General features: G+C 45.3%; 4 protein-coding genes and 1 non-coding gene across 5 annotated transcripts; 2 read left to right on the top strand and 3 right to left on the bottom strand.

The window, feature by feature from the left end:
• The first annotated feature begins 741 nt into the window (after positions 1 to 741).
• Positions 742 to 829, top strand: SETTUDRAFT_t18. The gene has a single exon. It is a non-coding gene; the product is annotated as a tRNA-Asp (tRNA).
• Positions 830 to 9,452: 8,623 nt separating this feature from the next.
• On the top strand, positions 9,453 to 10,265 carry SETTUDRAFT_87292 (carbohydrate-binding module family 63 protein; the record flags this gene model as incomplete). The annotated part of the gene is made up of 2 exons (XM_008027168.1): positions 9,453 to 9,794; positions 9,849 to 10,265. The coding sequence occupies 2 exons, from the start codon at positions 9,453 to 9,455 to the stop codon at positions 10,263 to 10,265; spliced, it is 759 nt and encodes a 252-aa protein (XP_008025359.1).
• A 1,893-nt stretch (positions 10,266 to 12,158) lies between these two features.
• Positions 12,159 to 13,045, bottom strand: SETTUDRAFT_178739 (uncharacterized protein; the record flags this gene model as incomplete). The annotated part of the gene is made up of 1 exon (XM_008027167.1): positions 12,159 to 13,045. One exon carries the CDS (start codon positions 13,043 to 13,045, stop codon positions 12,188 to 12,190), a length of 858 nt encoding a protein of 285 aa, XP_008025358.1. The 3' UTR covers positions 12,159 to 12,187.
• A 549-nt stretch (positions 13,046 to 13,594) lies between these two features.
• Positions 13,595 to 14,773, bottom strand: SETTUDRAFT_88220 (uncharacterized protein; the record flags this gene model as incomplete). Its single annotated transcript, XM_008027166.1, has 2 exons — positions 13,595 to 14,512; positions 14,564 to 14,773. The coding sequence occupies 2 exons, from the start codon at positions 14,771 to 14,773 to the stop codon at positions 13,595 to 13,597; spliced, it is 1,128 nt and encodes a 375-aa protein (XP_008025357.1).
• Positions 14,774 to 15,012: 239 nt separating this feature from the next.
• SETTUDRAFT_41294 (uncharacterized protein) lies at positions 15,013 to 16,842 on the bottom strand. The gene is made up of 3 exons (XM_008026919.1): positions 15,766 to 16,842; positions 15,469 to 15,716; positions 15,013 to 15,422 (listed from the first exon to the last, which is right to left on the bottom strand). The coding sequence occupies exons 1-3, from the start codon at positions 16,738 to 16,740 to the stop codon at positions 15,086 to 15,088; spliced, it is 1,560 nt and encodes a 519-aa protein (XP_008025110.1). The 5' UTR covers positions 16,741 to 16,842; the 3' UTR covers positions 15,013 to 15,085.
• Positions 16,843 to 17,900: the final 1,058 nt, after the last annotated feature.

The raw sequence follows: 17,900 nt of genomic DNA, 5'->3' as shown, positions 1-17,900 counted from the left end.
AAAAAAGAAAAAAGTTCGACTTAAGGTAGTTTTAATGAGTACTCTCTCGTTCATTTTTAATGAGTCTTCATCTCAAGTTTTAGTGAGTAACTCTCTCGTTTCGACTTAGTGCCCAGCGAGTAGCAGCTGTCTTGGCGTTTCGACTTGGTGCTTCTACAGAGGTAACCAGTCTCTGTATCAGCGTTTGGATTTGGTGCCACAGTAGGCGAAGACTGTCTCGGCGTTTCGACTTATTTTGCTATTACAGACCAGAAAACTGTTATAGCGTTTTTGAATTTTGTGCCACAGTAGGCAAAGACTGTCCTGGCGGTTGGATATGGTGCCACAGCGGGATCAGGCTGTCTCGGCGTTTAGATATAGGATTTTTGATTTTTGTTGTTTTATTTGGTGTTTTTAATTGTTTTTAGTTTCGTTTGGTAGTCTCCCTATTAGTCATCGGGGCGGTCTGTGCGTTCTCGAAGATTTTCGCATTTCGAACACGTCGCAAGAATACCGACAATACCCCCTCTAGCACCTTAACGAGAGGGCTGCACACATTAGAGGTGGCGTAAATCGGTTTCTCGCGACGTGTTACCCCTATATCTGATAGAAAATTGACGAGTTTTGATGAGAGATTTCTGCTTAAAAGTTGGTGTGTGTGAGCAGTTTTCCTATCTAAGCACCAAAGAATAATGGGTCATATATTTTCTAAATCTCCCAATACCCATCAATCCGAGATTTCCAATCCGCAGTCTCAATTCGTCTTCAGTAGTATAGTGGTCAGTATTTCCGCTTGTCAAGTTACATTGGCAGCTCGCGGGAGACCGGGGTTCAATTCCCCGCTGGAGAGTTTTCTTTTTTTTTCTTTTTTTTTGTATGTGGAGACTAGCTGCTAAGCCCCCACGTGTAGTGGAAAACCCTGTGTGGCGGCATGCTGGTGATCCTCCGACTACAACAAACTCAACTCCTGCACAGAGGCCATGCGAATGTCTGGGTAGAGATTTCAGCTTTGATTGTTTCTGTGTGTTATTAAATATTTTTAGCGACAAATTATCATGGGGCTAGCGGCGACATATCTATAGCAAACAAAACAATAATGCAGCTTGCCAGTTGTTAAGGAGGTACTTAACACGGCTACCAACATTGGCAAGATTTGGACTAAACAACTCTTCCGGTTGCACTCGAACCAGCGTTGAGCTGACTGTCCCTTGTATCTAAATAACGCCCTGAGATACCAGCACAGCTCTCGTGCTTCATACCCTTCCGCCGCGATGCTGACTTTGTCGACTGCGGCATACTGCTCGACCAGATCCGCCAACGATGTGCTGCGCTAGCGTCGCATCTAACGAAGACACGGAAAACATAGTGCGACTACATAGAGCAGAGCTTCTGGGAGATCGCCGACCAGGTCAAGGTTTGCGATCCCAAGGACCCGCAAGCTGACGTATTTATGCTAGTACACGACTGGCTGCGCGACGCGAAGAACTGACAGTGGCTGCTAGTGCTGAACAATGTGGACGACGATTACATGCCGCTTGCTCTGTACGGCAGTGCCTTGATAAGTACTGGCGGAACCATCACAAAAAGACGAGTCTGCTGAGCTACGAGGCGCGTCACCTTCGCCAGGATGCAGCAGCCAGCAACTCTGTCGTCATAACATAGCACATATCAGTCCATCGCATACGCAGTACAAGATAGTCAGCCGTAGGTCTACTGTCGCTAATAAGCTTCTTCGACCGACAAGGGATCCAGGAAGCTCTACTCCGCTGCCAGAGCAGACGACAGGTTTGAAGAGGCTGTGCTAGACCTGCGAGACTACTTGTCAATCACGGTGACTAGATATACAGACACGTTTGAGATGCACAGCCTAGTGAGTCTAGACAAGTGGAGAGAGCAATTTATCTCGAATCTGTGCGCAGAGCTGCTGATAGGGGAGCACGTGAACTAGGAGAAGTGCTAGGCACTATTTCTACACGCATAGGCAGCACTAGCATAGTAGCCTAAGAGTAAAGAATTACAAAAAGAGTAGGTGCTATTACTGTACAAGTTGGCTTAGTACGCGTAGCAACGGGGAAAAGCAGGCAAGGCAGAGGGGATGGCGACGATATCGATAGAGGTTAGGAGTGAAGTGCTTGGGGAAAACGACACAGAGACCCTGAACGGTACCAAGGAGCTTATCTAGTGTGTCTCTGCCTATTATTTATTTATTCTAATTGTTTTTACCATCTTTGAAAACAACTAGATATTATTATCATTTCAAGTTAATAAGTTTGTATATAGGGCTCTGTATTGAAACATAGCCTGAAATTCTAATTGATATATAACTCATCTTCGTCTTCTTATCCTAAATAGCGGTGTAGCTTTGGAGTGTAGCTTAGTAGGGACACAGCCATCCACCAAATACGAGCTCATGTGTACTACGAAGGAGCTCGTATTTAGTGTGTCTGCACCTGTCATCATGCCTATGTTTTGATTTCCCTCACTACTTAGTAGAAGAAGAACAACAAATGTAGCATTCTAAATACACCTGCGGGAATAGTAGTAGTTATATAGTCGTTGCGCAACCCCTTAAGGGAGCGCGTGTGCAGGCTGTCAGATCTAGCAACAATTTGACCGAAAATGAAATTGCTTACGTGGAAGTCTTAGTGTTTAAGGATGCCAAGGCTCTAGTTGCTAAGAGCCAAGCAATAGACTACGTACCTCACTTGTTCTATCTATCAGTGAACTTATTAGGCGATAGGAGCCTATTCAACTTTGTTGATATATTATTGGAAGTAATACCTCTACGCCGTAAAATATTAAAAAGGAATTACTTGATACACCTGCTAGTAGCTCTCTGTAGGAAGCAATATCTTGTGTTTCTAAGATTGAAAATTTTTGGTTGCGTTGTTAGCTTGTTCCTCTAACTATGCGGAGGTGTAGCGAGATAAGGACACACTAAATACGAGCTCCTACTTACAAGAGGGACTCGCATAGTGTCACCGAGCACCATGTGGCACGTTCGCGAATTGAATGCGCGATGGAATTAGCAATTGTTCTCAAGTCTGCGCCTGCAGCTTCAACAAGATCAGATGCATCATAGTGATGATCTCACAATGCCAGCCGCTTTCCCTCCCTTTGGTATTCCCTATCGTGAGAATTCTACGAGTTTGCTTTATGTTAATTGCTGCACAAGAGAAGAGCCATTTTTGGACGCTTAAAGTCTGATCGGGCCATGCACGGACGCTGACACTGCTAAGAAAAGCCGTGTCCAAGCTTGTCCAAGGACCTAAACATCAATCTCACCACTGGTTAGCACGTTCGCACTATCTTCTATATGCGTGACTACCTGTGCATGCCTATCCCAACCGCGCTCTTAGTACTCACGAAGCGGCTAAGATGTTGTCGCTCGCAAAAAAGATAGAGCAATAGCCTTAGGATTCAAGTTCACACCCGATATGGATCAAGCATGAACCCATTCACTACTCTTTTGCCGATCTGGAGACTAACTAGATGCCATGGCCCTTGTAGCTAAGTCTGCATGTTCTAGCAAGGGCCGCATGGTGCCGGCTGTCATCTGATTATCTTTAGCCGTGACTATACAAATGGCCGTCAAATTGGTTTCGAGGACGCGATTTAGAGCGTAGGAAGTATGGTTGGTTGTCGCGACGTATAAAAGCAATGTAGGCGCCCGCCGTCTCTACAGACCTCATCTACAACCTAAAAAAGACACAACAAAATCCATCACTATCACAAGTTGAACGTGCAGAAGATGTCTCCTGCCCTCCGGTTTTTGCTACTCCTTGCGCCTCTGCTCGGGGTCACTCAAGCTCAATGCACAGTGCCGAAATCACGGACTTGTAACAGTGCCAAAACGTGGATCGTAAGTTTCTCCCTGGTTCGTCACCAACACAGTGTACTAACATGTGCTGTCTGCTTCCAGATAGAGTGCGATGCCGGCCTGCACGGTACATTTTGGGCAGACTGTAAAGGACAGCCCTGCAACCTATGTATAGATTACTATGGAAGGACTTATCCCTACTGTGAATCACCCTGCCCTCCCCCGACTTAGATTGCTGCGATATACGCTACAGCAGCGTGGGATAGGAAAGGACTGGAAGTACTTTGCTGGGCATGCACTTAGATTCTGCGGCACATGTTTCGTGAACATAGGTAGTCAAGTCACCGCAGCAATTCGTAACGTTGTCGGCTCTTCCTGCAAGCATATCATTCTCTAAACGTGGTCTCGCGAGCGCTGAAACGCAAAGTGAGCCACTAGTGATGTCTATTATACATGCGCTCCATTTGCAGATAACGAGAATCATGGATTGAGCATGAACTCTTCATACACAACTATTATATGTAGTTACTGGCTTTTTTGTCCAAACACAAATCTGTCACTCAAAGCCGATAGTCTGTTTGCGACTCTCAATCCTGTATTTCTATTTCTATTTTATGTTTGCCGCATGCACACGAGTGTCCATCTTGGCTAGATAACTACGCGCGATTGTTGCTGTGGGTCGCTGTTCCTACATAGCGACTGGCGCTTACTGGTTATTCAAGGTGGGTGAGCAGGCACTGTTCCATGCACAGACGCTGCGTGTGCCCAAAAAGGGTCTTTAGTGTGCAGTCTGACTGAACATGAAGGGTGAGGACATTGGAGTGGATAAACAACATCCTTTGAATGCGCTCTCATGTGTTGCCGTAACACGCATGCATCAGAAAACTGCAAAGACTGATTAGAGAGGTCGGCTGCAATAACACAGAACAGGCAATGCGCTGCGGTCAGCATGATGCCATCTTGGCGAACTAAGCCGCAGAAGTCGTTCAGTTGGAGAAGATGCCTCCCTCTTAGGTGTGCGCCCACATCATATCTAACTAAGACTACAGGTTACGCTCACAATAGTAGTCCATCTCTTTGTGTGTCGTCCATTCAGCTGGCACCCATGTTCGTTGAGTATGACTTGCGGCGTCTTTTCCAAAAACAGTGATAGGGTTTCTTCTCTATGATGTGGTTAGTCACATGGAGTGAATATTTCCCACAACCTTGGTCCTTAAACTTGAAATGGTAGTCATTCCAGTGAAACAACCTAATATATGCAAATCTTTTACTCATAAGATTTTGTGCATGTGAAATTCTTCGGCACACAACGGAGCAGAAAGCACTCCAATAGGTTAAGACGCCCCCTCGAAGCTATTAGTGCATTTGCAATTCAGTCAGATGCGTGAGTATACCTCCCGAGTTGGTTGTTACAGACACTACAACAGTTACCTTTCAGAGTCGCCCTACATTTATACACAAAACACAGCTTTGGTACGTTTGCAATATTCTTAAGTAAATGTGATATTTGCTCAAGTGAAACATGCTCGCCGTCTTTAGAATCCTGAGTGGAAGTGATTTTTTCCAACTATCTCACGACTCGCGTTAGCAAGGCCCTCCGAGCCTTCTTTATCGTCGTCTAATTCAATTTCTAGGTAAATTAGATAGACAAGTATATAACATCCTATCTGAAATTCAAATAGCGCCTTGAGATGCTGCGATAGTGTCGGGACAGCTTTGGTCGATATCAATCCACACATAATAGCCTCGCCTTCAAAGACTATTGCTGCTCTTCCTAGAATACTTTCTTCTTTGGATGTCTTTGTTTGTCGTACGAAAGTTCTAAATCTCAGTCTTCAATCGCTTTCTGTGAGTTCCTCTCTGTGAGATGGGATCTGGAAGGCATAGGAGCCGGCAAATTACAGTGGAGTATCATCGAATTGTAGTTGTTGATAAGGTTAACGCGTTGTTCTCTCCGCAAGATAGCTCTTTGTGTATTGGTCCCAATCGTCGATAACATAGGACTTGGAGACGCCGTCATTTAAGTGTCCTATTAACTGCCGTCTCTGTGCGGCTGTGACAATTTCTACGACTATTAGTGTGCGTCTAGAGCGAAGAGTATCTAGATACGTACTATCTATAGCATTTCCATAGCCAGGAGGGAAGCAGTACGAAGTTAATTTATCGTTGTAGCCCGCCCTCTGGCCAAGATTTCGAATCATCGTATAGAAGCAATAATAGGTAATCATCTATGTAGGTGATATTGATGCGTCCTGTAGGGCACTCCGTAGAATTGGCAGATCTCCTTCATTCGTATTGTAGCAGAATACGTAAATAGAGCTATATGGTAGCAGTTCCTTTGACTGAAGGTTTGAGAATAAGTTACATCCTTCAAAAACATCGTCTGTGAGTGCAAGCGCAATGCAGTGAGTGATCAAATCAGGTGATGAATCTCCTGGCTCATCAGTGGGAAGCATCAATGCGTTAAGCTCTGGTCAACATTCGGTATTCAATTCACAAGGAACACTGCAGTTTGTACCCATGGTTTTGATTATTTCTGTAGCCCTTACAATTCTATGATTTTACGTGTAACACGAATCCAGTGTGGTCTCCTAAAGACTTCATCAACTGCACTTCACGATGAAGCTGCTCTTTATTTGTTCTTTCCAGTTTCATAACTAGAAAAAGTCTCCTAGGCGTTGTCCTATTATAGTCAACAATAGAATAGAAAACGTAGGCTGAAGTTCCGTGTGCCAGGATATTAGGATTAATATCCATCGCATGCCTATAGAAAGCGAAGAACACACTTGCTAATATGTAGCGCTGCTAAAGGCTTGCTGTACTATTTTTTTTATAGTTGTTCAGAATGTAGAGGTAGCTTCTTGACATCATAGACAAATTCGTTGGTTTTGGCTGTGCAGTAGACCAAGTTGGTGTGCAATTTAATAGCTTGTTTGAGACATCTAGGACAGTTCGAGATCTTGTTTTCTTTACTATATTGAAAATTTACTCTTCACTGGTCCGGTTATACTAAACAAGAAGTGGTCGGATGTTTTATGCAGGAAGAGGTTGTAGAAATAAGGTTTTGTTTCGCATGTGTGTTTTTAGGGCTTGCTCTGAGACCCTGAATTTGCTAGGCAGGATCTCGTAGCCTAGCTTAAGATTATGTTATCTATAGCTCAATTGCATATCTGCGTTGTCTCAAGGATTCGGGGGTGAGCAATCTCTCGATGTCTTCTGCAGTAATTTCGCGATCACCTTGTTCAGCAAGTGATTGCAAGTTAGCTATGTTAGTGGACTTGCTCTTTCCACGAGGCCCTTTGGAAGAATAAATAGAGTTGGAACAACAAAACAGGCGCCTGGAGTGTAGTTCAAAAATGATTCATAGGTGAAGGTATGTATGTAGTGGTAGTAATAAGCGATGTAGTAGATATAGTGGGAAAGGAAGTGAAGGGAAAGGAAAGCAATGGAAGGAGGGGGCACGAAGAGCGCAACGGCGAGGCCTTCATGATGCAGCCACGGTGCGTATAGAAAAAGAGTGGTGATTGTACTTTGTCACATGTTCCTATGGTCCGGAACTAGTAACTAGAATTGGGGCATCAGCGTAAGCCTATATACCCTCAAACAGAAATTTCAGCTTGTCCATTCACGTAGGCAAACCACGGGAAACCAAGGTTTACCTCTCGGCTAGAGAGCTTCTGTATCTTTTTTTTTCCCTATTTTCCAACATTCAGCTAGCTACAACTATGTTTTTATTTCCTACCGTCGATTGTACTAAGTCATTACTATGTAACACAGCTAAATTTGAACAGGCTTTTATTGATGGTTCGTCTTAAGCTATAGGTATAGGGGTCTAACTTTGCTTCAAGTGAGGGACTGTTTTGCTTGAATCTTTTAATCTCGCATCTTAATAACTCCTTCGCAACTCCTATTGCCTAGGCACATCCTGTTAATTGGTTTTAGCATGTGGTTTTGGCCTCTAGATGTTCGTTACACTGGGTTGGTGGATATATCTCTCTAATCCTAGACTGGGCCAAGGTAGGTAAGTCCTATACCAGCGCTTATGTGATGGTCTAGCAATTCTAGTAAAAAGGGACTATACAAGGTACATCGCTAGAGTAGAGCTATAGAGGTATATGGGATAATATACACGTTGCTAATATACTTACTAGAGGTAGAACTTACGTAGAAATCAAGCTCTATTCGTCTTAGCTTGCTAAAGTAGTGTCTTTTTTTAACACGGCTGTGTCTAAGAAAATAAGTTTAGCTTGTTTGCTTAGTTGCTTGATAGCTCTTTCTCGAATCATTAAAGTTCTTTCTTAGTGATTTATCTTTCTTACTAGAAAAATAATATTTATATTCTCTACAACTTTCTTACAACAAAATATAGATTTGATTATAGTTACTACTTTTACTAATATTTTAGTTAATGTTTAAGAATAAAATATAGCATGTTTAATCTTTAGTTAATAAATTGGTAAGATACGTTATGAAATGAAAAGGAAAATATTGTAATGGGAACTGTGAAAATAGTTCTTATCTATTCTTGAAAACACTGTTTCATTATGTAAGCAAGTAGCTCTAGCAATGATTTCCCCCTATACTTCAATCATGCGGTGACTAAGCCTGTGCTTCGGTACTATTTCAGTAGTAATCAAGACCACTCCTGTCAGCATGAACTGTTAAAATAGACCGTTCTGGATTAAGTGGATAGGTTGGGTCGGGACTGCGGGTGGGTCGGAACTAAGGGTGGGCCGGAACTGCCTTACTCATCTTATGTGCATGTCTGAAACAAAAAATAGTCAGTGTTGATCAGCTTTTGAGTTATAAGTAGGCAATGTTTCAGTTAGATCAGTCGTGCAAAATCAAAGCTGAGATTGCATTCAGGCACTTACAGTAGAGAAATCACATCACACAGTGAGGCTACTGGATTCTCTAGGATGCAGTGCTAACACTACGGACCACGGATCGGTTTCTGCCTCTTACACGGCCAAATCTCGATACTCACCAGAGACTTCTCATCTCTTGATGCGTGCCGTCCCAATTCGCATGGTTGTTAAATGAAAGGCAGGCCGTTTTAATTTGCGAACTGGAGGTAATAGGAAAAACATGAGACAGGTGCAATAAGACTAGCCAACAAAGTTCGCAAAGTCATTCCGTGCACTTCGTAATCGGTCCATTAGATACCCATTGCGGGCGGATTTTAACATGAATTCCTAGATACGTACTCCGTCATAGTGAGAAGATGACGAGTACTGGAGGCCCTAGTACACGATGGTAGACATGAAACAATCAGCCACCCGTTGCAGGGGCCGGCTCCATCATCTCGCTTATTCGAAGGCTCCCAGAGATCCCGTCCCCTCGACCGCCAAGCGGTATATCGATCACTTTATAAAGCCAAGTAACAATCAAGCATCTTCTGCAGTCTTGGTCATTTCATTCATTCACTCATTGTTTCATTCACCCACCTATTGTTCCATTCATTCATCCATCGATTGATTCGGCACTCATCCTAGTCCCTCATTTTTTAACCCCGCAGACAAACCATCTATCTAAAATGGTCCGATTCGCTTCTACATGCTCCGCAGCCATTTTGGCTCTGGCGTCTTTTGCTTCTGCTGTAGCTGTTCCTGCAAACAGCGGCTGTCACAAGGAGGGCGCAGGCGCTTCTAGCATGACGCCCGCTCATGTCGCCTCATCCCCCCCTGTCGCCTCCCCCGCTGCCGACTCGACCGCCCCTGTCGCCTCGTCTCCTCCTAACGCCTCGTCTCCTGGCACCTCGTCTCCTCCCGACACGGCCGCTAATGGCCAGATTTTCAAAGGAGATACCACCTGGTACGGAGAATCTTGTGGAGAAGAAGAGTGCTGGCAAAAGGGTGCCTGCGCCTTTGTCGACTATACGCTCCCTGCTACAATTGACGGATCCACCTGCGTTTCTGAGGTGATCTGGAACAGCTCATACCATTGCGGTGCCTGTGTCGAAATCACATACCAGGGCAAGAAGAAGATTGCCATGGTGAGCAAGTCCCTAAAAAGTACTGTGCTTGCTATAATACTCACATTGTGACAGATTACCAACAAAACCGGAGGTGACTCAGTCCACTTGGATCTATCGCCCAACATGTTCTCCAATCTTGAAGACAAGAGCCTTGGTGAGATTACCACAAACTGGCAATATGTGGCGTGCCCGATCACCACCCCGCTTGAGATCCGCATGCACGGCGGTGCTTCCCAGTGGTGGTTCGCAGCCACCGTCGTCAACGCCAGGCTTCACACCGCAAAGTTGGAAGTCTCCAGCGATGGTGGAAACACGTGGAAGGCAACTACTCGTAACGTCAACAACTTCTTCACCTTCCCTGGATCTGGCGGTACCAACACCCCTACTGCTTGGGTCAGGGTCACTTCCGACACTGGCAGCGAAGTTGTGGTGAAGGATGTCGACTTGACTTCCAACAAGTCCACCAAGGGTGCTTCAAACTACGCATAAGCAACACAATTTTCTCACCGATACCTAGCGGGGTTATTTTATGGCTCAGTCTAGGAGGACAACATTACACTCTTTTTCTTCTCTATTTATATATATTCGATAACTATATCGATTGTAGTTATAACCAAATTTTACTTTTATACATCGCACCAACTATTGTTATAATCGCTTGCTTAGTCTATAGTAAGTGACTAATTAACAGGGGTGCTATAAAGTTGAAACTAGCGACTCTAACACATCTAGATGTAACAGTGTCCTTGTCAAAATCCTATACTTCTTCAGAGACGTAGCAGTAATTTGGAATTGACTTTTGCTTTTTACTGTTTCTGATATGGTCGCAAATGATATTAGTGTACACATCCCATGGCTCACGTACAACTACTGACAGAATTGAAGCGTCATGGCATGTAAGTACTAGTAAGCATATTTGACATATGATAAAACTCGAAGATTAGCCGCTATAACCTCCAGCTGTTGTAGCGTCTATTACGCCAACGGTTTGGGGTAAATGTGAGTCTACTATACACTGGAGGGACCACCCTCATTCAGTTCTCCACATCGTCCATTCCCGCACCTAGTTCAATTCAACCTACATCAGTGTAGCTAAGCTAACCTGTAATTACATGCTTAGTAATAACCAGATTGCAACTGGTCATTTTATATTTTTAGAATTGGATGATCGAACAACCACCTGACAAGCCCCTTAAACTCGTTCCCGCCCGCGTTGCGAGATAACCAATACGAGCGCTATTTTTGGTTTATGAGCCTTATCAAAGACCTGATTAGACAAGCTTAGCATATCCTGTGTCACCCTCGTATAACACGTATAACGCGTATAAGTTCATATCGTTACTTAATGCTACGATACAGTGAGTGGGTATACCAATAGAATACGTGGTTTTAGGGCTTTAAGAAACTGGTTTCGCGAACGACAGACAGGGTGCTGTAGGACCATCATATGCTAATCAGAAGTGCGTTGCTGAGAAGTAGCTGTAAGGGTAACTCTTGAATTAACTAGTTGAGTTTAACACAATCAACCTTAAGGGCTCAGTGCCTATTGCTGTATACTTGGGTGTATGCAGCTTACTCAGTCATTCAATCCTGCCAAGAAGTACTAATCACTGAGCATTTTGTAGCTTGGCATGCACACGCCTCAGATGCTTAGTAGTGCCAAGGCATACTGACCACTGGGCAGGTCACGTGAGTGCGGCACGGTTGGAAGGATTGCGGAGCAGCGTTTCAGGCTGGATCCCTCGAACTGCTTACTGGTCCTTGCACGTAAGCATTTTCAACGATCATAGCAGATGGGCGGAGCTACTGAAGATCTGATTACCGAGATAGTAAGTGGGGGGCGGGTGGGGGTAGAAACGCGCGTCGCTGAGGGGTAGCCATGGTGGAAGGGGATTAGGTATTGCATAAGAGGTAGGAATTTTATCCGCCCTCTTTTAATACCAATTTCTCTTTCTAGATATTAAACTAAGTACTTACTAATTCAATGGTATATTTTTATTACGAAAATTATACTACAATTTATTTAAAAAGAATGTAAAAAGTAGAAAAGAATTAGCATAAAAATAGGAGCCATTGAAATATCAGTAAAACGTTATCTAGACATTGTATATAAATCTCGACTCTTACTCTAGATTAGAAAAAGGTAGAATATTACATACACTATAGTATGTCACACAGATAGTAACGCTTTTTAACTGGATGGAGCTCTAACCCGATTGGCCCTTGATGCGAGGCGGCACATGAGACATTGCGCTGGTACTACCTAGTGCCTATTCACAAGTAGCAGATGTTTGTTGCATTTAGCTCTTCCCATCTTGTCTCACATAATATAGGACAAAAAAACACTTTGAAAAAAAAGTGGAATGATCCCAGCATCTTATACCACGGCAGTTTCTTGACGTACTTGACGCTCACTTCTTCGCCACAGCAACGTGCGCTACCATTGGAAACCCGACAACTTCCACAATCTCCGCGCCCTTCTGACCATTTACTGGCCGCTTTACAGTCACAGCTGCTTTCTTCCCAGCTTCAATGAGCTGTTTTTCGAACTGAGCGTTTTCATGCTCAGTCCACTTGGGGCCAATCTGTTTCCACATTCCAACCAAGTAACCGCACGTCTCCTCGATACTCTTTGCACCAAAACAAGAAGCCTTCTCGTGAATCTCCACGTTCCTAAACCCGCCCTTTTCCAGCATCTCCTGCAGATGCGAGGCCAGAAACCACGCCTCAGACATGGGCCACTTGAGCAACGGCGCATCCGGCTTGACGGCTTTTTGCGCCGCGTGGATGACAGGCAGATAGCCTGGAGGGTTCCAAGATGTGGCGATTGCGGTGCCGCCGGGCTTGAGGGTGCGGTAAATTTCCTGAGCGCCCTTTTCGGTGTCGCCGAAGAAGAAGATGCCCATGTTGGTTACGGAATGCGTATACGTGTCGTCGGGGAGCGAGAGACTTGTGCCGTCCATGATATCAAAGGATACGGTAGCTGCTGAGGGTACTGCAGGAACCATGTGGCGTGCTAGGTCGACCATGGCCTTTGAGCCATCGACGCACGTCATGTTCAGCGGCGTGTCGGGGTATTTGAATAGGAGCTCTTGCGCGACGATGCCGTTTCCACACGCATTATCCAAAACAACAGAGTCGGCGTCCACTCGAGGCAGAATGTCGATGAGGTGGGTGGCTATTTCCCGAGTGCAGCCACCAGTAGAGGCTTCGTATTTGGCTGCGAGGTCGCCGAATAACTCGCCAAAGGGCTTTGCTGACTCACTCATTTTTCCAGAAGTATGGATTGTTCTTTCTTTGGGCTGATTCAACGTTAGAGATGCAAGATTAACGAGGCGCTCGATGCGGTACTTATACTTGAGCTATGTATGTAAGACGAGCTGACATTTGTGGCTGAGATAAAGCTCACATGTCCAACTCCAACGGACTAATCAACGAACATTTCTGATGCCTCTTTTGGTATAGAAGCCCTTTTATCTTTAGGCAGCCTTTCATGACTAAGTCTCCGTTATTGCTGTTTGTGGTCAATTCGGATACATATGTGTATACAAAGTATCCGGCGCTAGCCCATTGTCGTATAGTCAGGCTGTGTATACATAAGTAAACCCGCAACTTGGAAGTATTTAGTAGAAGAGGAACCATTCGACCGGTTATGAATAAATGCATGGCTTGCAAGAATGGTAACGTATGAGACGATTTGAACTGTTTGGAACAGGGTCGTGAAACACGGCTTTGGTCTCTGGATTTGATGCCTACCATCTTACGCTCTGGCGGCAATCGCTGCACCATCCGAGTTCCTATCATCAAGGTAAAAAAGGCTATAGCTTCGCATTATCTTTGAATCGGACCAAGCCATCTTGGAAAGTCGTCGCAATATGCACCCCGCTATGATAGTCCCACAAGCGACCCCTATGCAGTGCTCTTCCACCCGCAGCACGCGTGAGCCACGACTCTTGCACAAACCACTTCCGACCATCCTTGTCGCCCTGCCCATAGCCATCGATATTGCATAGCGGCAATGAGCCATCTTCCCACAACGTTGGATCGGCATTCGGGTGATCGATGCGTGGCTCAGGCTGCATAATGAGATCCTTGATGCCCACGTGAAAGACAACACTATGGCACAGAGAGCCCATGCGTGTGAAGTCCCAGGGTCGGTCTAGGTGGTTTGGTACGATGAAGAGGGAATGGCAGTCAGAGGCATACAGGTGAGCGCATGCATGCATGTTTGCTTCCCTCGTCAAAGCTGCGGCTTGTCCAGGATTGGGCAAAGGCGGATAAGGCGCTGTTGGTAGTGGTAGGGACCCACGCAGCGTGTAGAATTGCAGCTGTTTCCGTTCAAGGGGCGTGCGGGTGGCGTTGTAGTCTGACATGTCGACTTTTCGCATGTGGAGGCCTCCAAAGGGATTAAAGTGTTCTGGATGTGCTGGAAGGTATACTTCGCGAAACTCTGCAGAGTCAACGCTGGGAATTGAGGGGTGCTCCATTGGCTCGTCTTCTTTTCCCTTTAACGCATCCTGGAATGTTTCTTTGAGATTGACTTGCTCTTGCACGTCGACGGATGAGTTCTCTTCTCGCTTGAATGAACATGTGCACGTGAACATTTCTCCCTTGGCTTCAACCTGTCTCACAGTTACGGTGCGAATGCAGTAGTTGTAACCATCTCGTATCTTCTGCACTCTGTACGTATAGTGCTCGTTGGACTGTCCAGCTAAAACGAACCAACCTGTAATATCCTGACGGGCTCTTTAGCTGATTTACAGAAGCAGAGCTGGGTCACAACTCACGTGTATCAGGTATCCCTCTTGCACAGTTTGTGCAGCCGCCCATGCTGCTTGCGCGAACACATGACCGCCGTACGCGCCGCTTTTCTCGCCTGTCGGCGCGTAAGCTTTGATAATTGAGCGGAATGTCGAGTCGTCGATGCGTTCTAGCTCAATAACTTTGTCAAAAGGAAGCACTTTCTTGTCTTGCGTAAAGTACGGCCGTGGCACCATGTTAGTGACAGAGGCGATTCTGAAGACTCTACATGGCTGCTAACATGAGCTGTTGGCGGCTTATAGCATCTCGGTTAATACCAAAGCAAGCAACTGAAGCGAACGACCTTTACCTCGGATGTATCTTAGTAGATGAGAAAGCGCGGGCCGAGACAATAGTTGCAACTGGCCAATCATCTCCACCGCATGTTGAGTAGGGACGTTAAATGTAATACATGGATACGTCTACGCCGCGTCTAGCGCTACAAAATCTCAAGTGACATTCATTACCTAGATTTCGATATTGTAGTTGGAATCAAAATGCCAATATTCCTATTCTCTCGATCTCCTCTCCAAGACGCGTATCCTGAGGTAATAAAACACCAGTCCAAAGGCCCATATACCTACAAGAACGACGGCCTGGATAGGAGCAAAGACAGCACCTCTAATGACAACAAAACCGCTGATGACAGCGAACAGTATAGGCACAAGGATAAAAGGCTTTACAGGCCGAGGCAACTCTGGCTCCCGGTATCGAAGAATGATGGCGCCGAGCACGGTTAGGAAGAAGAATGCATACTCTGCAAGGCCATTGAGGGTAAGCAGGATGCGCATATTGCCAAGCAATATGTAAACTGCAGAAAGAACAGTGTTGAGAATGAGTGCATTGCTAGTGGCCATTAGAAGGGCTGGACGAGGTTCCGAACAACACTTACATTGGGGACTCGTCATTGTCTAATGCGAGATCCGCTGGCTCACTTGCCTCGACGGTATTTTTCACCTTTATACTGCCGATGTAGCCAACCGTACCAAGAATACGTGGGAACCAGTTGTTATTCGCTGCCGCCACAGTCATTCTTCCAGCCACGAACGAGTTGCCGAGTGCGGAACCGGCAATGACTAGGCATATGAGAGCGGTCGCGAAGTAGGCCACACCTTTCCCGAGAAAGTGCGTCACAGCCGTCTGCTGAACGTCAGTATGACCAATATATACTTTGTACACTGATACTCACCACTGCAGCGGCGTCGGTTGTCGAAACCACTTCCCATGGAAGCAGTACATAGTAAACAGCATTGGCTGCTACGTAGCAAACAATGATTGTTGGAATCGCGGTATTGATGGAAAGAGGCAGCTGGCGGCTGGGATTGCGAAGTTCGGCTGCCACATAATTTGCCTTGTCCCAACCAGAGTATGCCCACAGAGCCCCGTACAGTGCAGTGCTGTAGAATCCCAGTGACTCCCACGTAGTCACCTTGGTCCAGTCAAAGCGCGATCCATCAGGTAGCACCGTGTCACGGGGTGAGAACCAATTCTTCTTGCGCCAATCGTGCCCGCCCAGGTCCTTGTTCTTTCCGAGAAAGACAAAGACTACAACTAGCCCAGCTATGATTAGGAGAAAGATTGTGAGCAGCTTGATGGCAACAAAGAAGCTCGACAGCCGGGTGCTGGTTTTGGTGCTGATGGAGTTTAGGGTCGTAACGCACACCAGAACGAGCAGAGACAATAGCTTGTGAGTCATGGGCGGGTCAGGCTCGTTGATACCCAAGCTGGAGTGTATGGACTCAACAAAGACAATGCTGAGGATTGCAAGAGTAGCCGGCATAGTAGCAACAACCCAAGACCAGGCCGCCATGTACCCAAACACATCGCCGTAGATGTAGGTAAGGTATGGCTGGATTCCGCCCTCGCCAGGGAACGCTGTCCCCAACTCGGCCATGGTAAGCGCGCCTGTCCAAGCAAGAACACCACCAACAAGCCAAACCAGGAGCCCTGCACCGGGTGAGGGGACATTTGCATCGATGGGGCCCGGAGATGAAAAGACACCTGATCCGATGACGATGCTTATCAGTAGAGCAAAACCGTCGAGTGCCCCGAGATTGCGAGCAAACGTGCTTCGAGGTGCTGGGGCGTCTTCATGTTCTTCATCGGGCGCGTAAGATGTAGTTGACTCTTGCCGTAGTAGCGGCGACGACTCCGAAATTGCCATTGTCGCGTTTGAAGGGCGTGGAGTGTTGAGAAGCTAGATTGTGCTTGTGCCGAGGTAAGCGCGCATGAACGCGTGATGTACAAGCTGAAGGCTTCCCGACACACCAGCCTTGTATTGAAGGTTATCGAAAGGTGGAGATGGATGTGGCTTCGTCCCGCCGATGTTGGAAAACACGAGGGTTGAGATGCAAGTCTTGAGTGGGTGAAGGCGGCCCAGATCAGTGCCCATAGGCGCGCGACGCTAGGTAGGTATCGCTTATCTCATAAATCAGACGCTCCGCCCACAACGCTAGTTTGACACTAACGCCTAGCGTTCTCGCTAAAACTCTTACTAACTTCTAGGCTAATTATATATAATTACGTAAAATAACTATAAAAGCATTAGTAAAGCATTTAAAGATTTTTAGTTTCTACTTTAGTAGAAATTAAACTAAATACTAGAAATTCTATTATAAATTTATTAATATCTTACTACTACTATTAAATATAGCATTTTTCTAAACTTATTTTAAAGCGTAAGTATTGTTTATTTACTATATATAAATAAATAATAATAATAGTATTATAGTAACTATAAAGTACTCTCTTAAAGCTAAAAACGCGTAATTATAAACGTTGCGTATAGCGTTACTATAATACTTAGCGTATACTACTATTACTCTACTACTATAACTATCTTAAGCTTCTATGGACTTTCATAAACTTTTATACTAATCAAATAATAAGACCTATATACTAAAAACTTCTATAAGCTTTTAGGCGTATAAAAAGCTATAGCTTATATATTACGCTTTACGTATTTAAAGTACTTAGGCCTACTTTAGTAACTTAGTAATAACTTCTAAGAACTTATAAAAACTCTCAAGTAGCTTAAATAGCCTTATCTATACGTTAAAAAGTTTTAAAACTTATAAGAACTTCTAGGCCTTGTAAGGGGCTGCGCTCTAGGGAGCAATCGCGAGGTATACAAGAGGTTGTATTCGATAGAGAGCTATAGAGTCTACTTGCGTGGTGTTTATTTACTTGTCGGAGAAAGGTTGCACCGAGTGTCTGAGCGCGTCGTCTGGGCGCCGCTCAGGCCTCGCACAGATGCCGGGTTGCAGAGTAAGACCTGGCGTCTGCTGCTTGACCGAGATTCCATCGNGGAGCTATCCAAAGGGC

Source organism: Exserohilum turcica, assembly GCF_000359705.1.
Source record: "Exserohilum turcica Et28A unplaced genomic scaffold SETTUscaffold_2, whole genome shotgun sequence".
Classification (NCBI taxonomy): Eukaryota; Fungi; Ascomycota; class Dothideomycetes; order Pleosporales; family Pleosporaceae; genus Exserohilum; species Exserohilum turcicum.
Note: the sequence above shows the minus strand (reverse complement) of the source record. Positions and strands in the feature narration are given on the sequence as shown.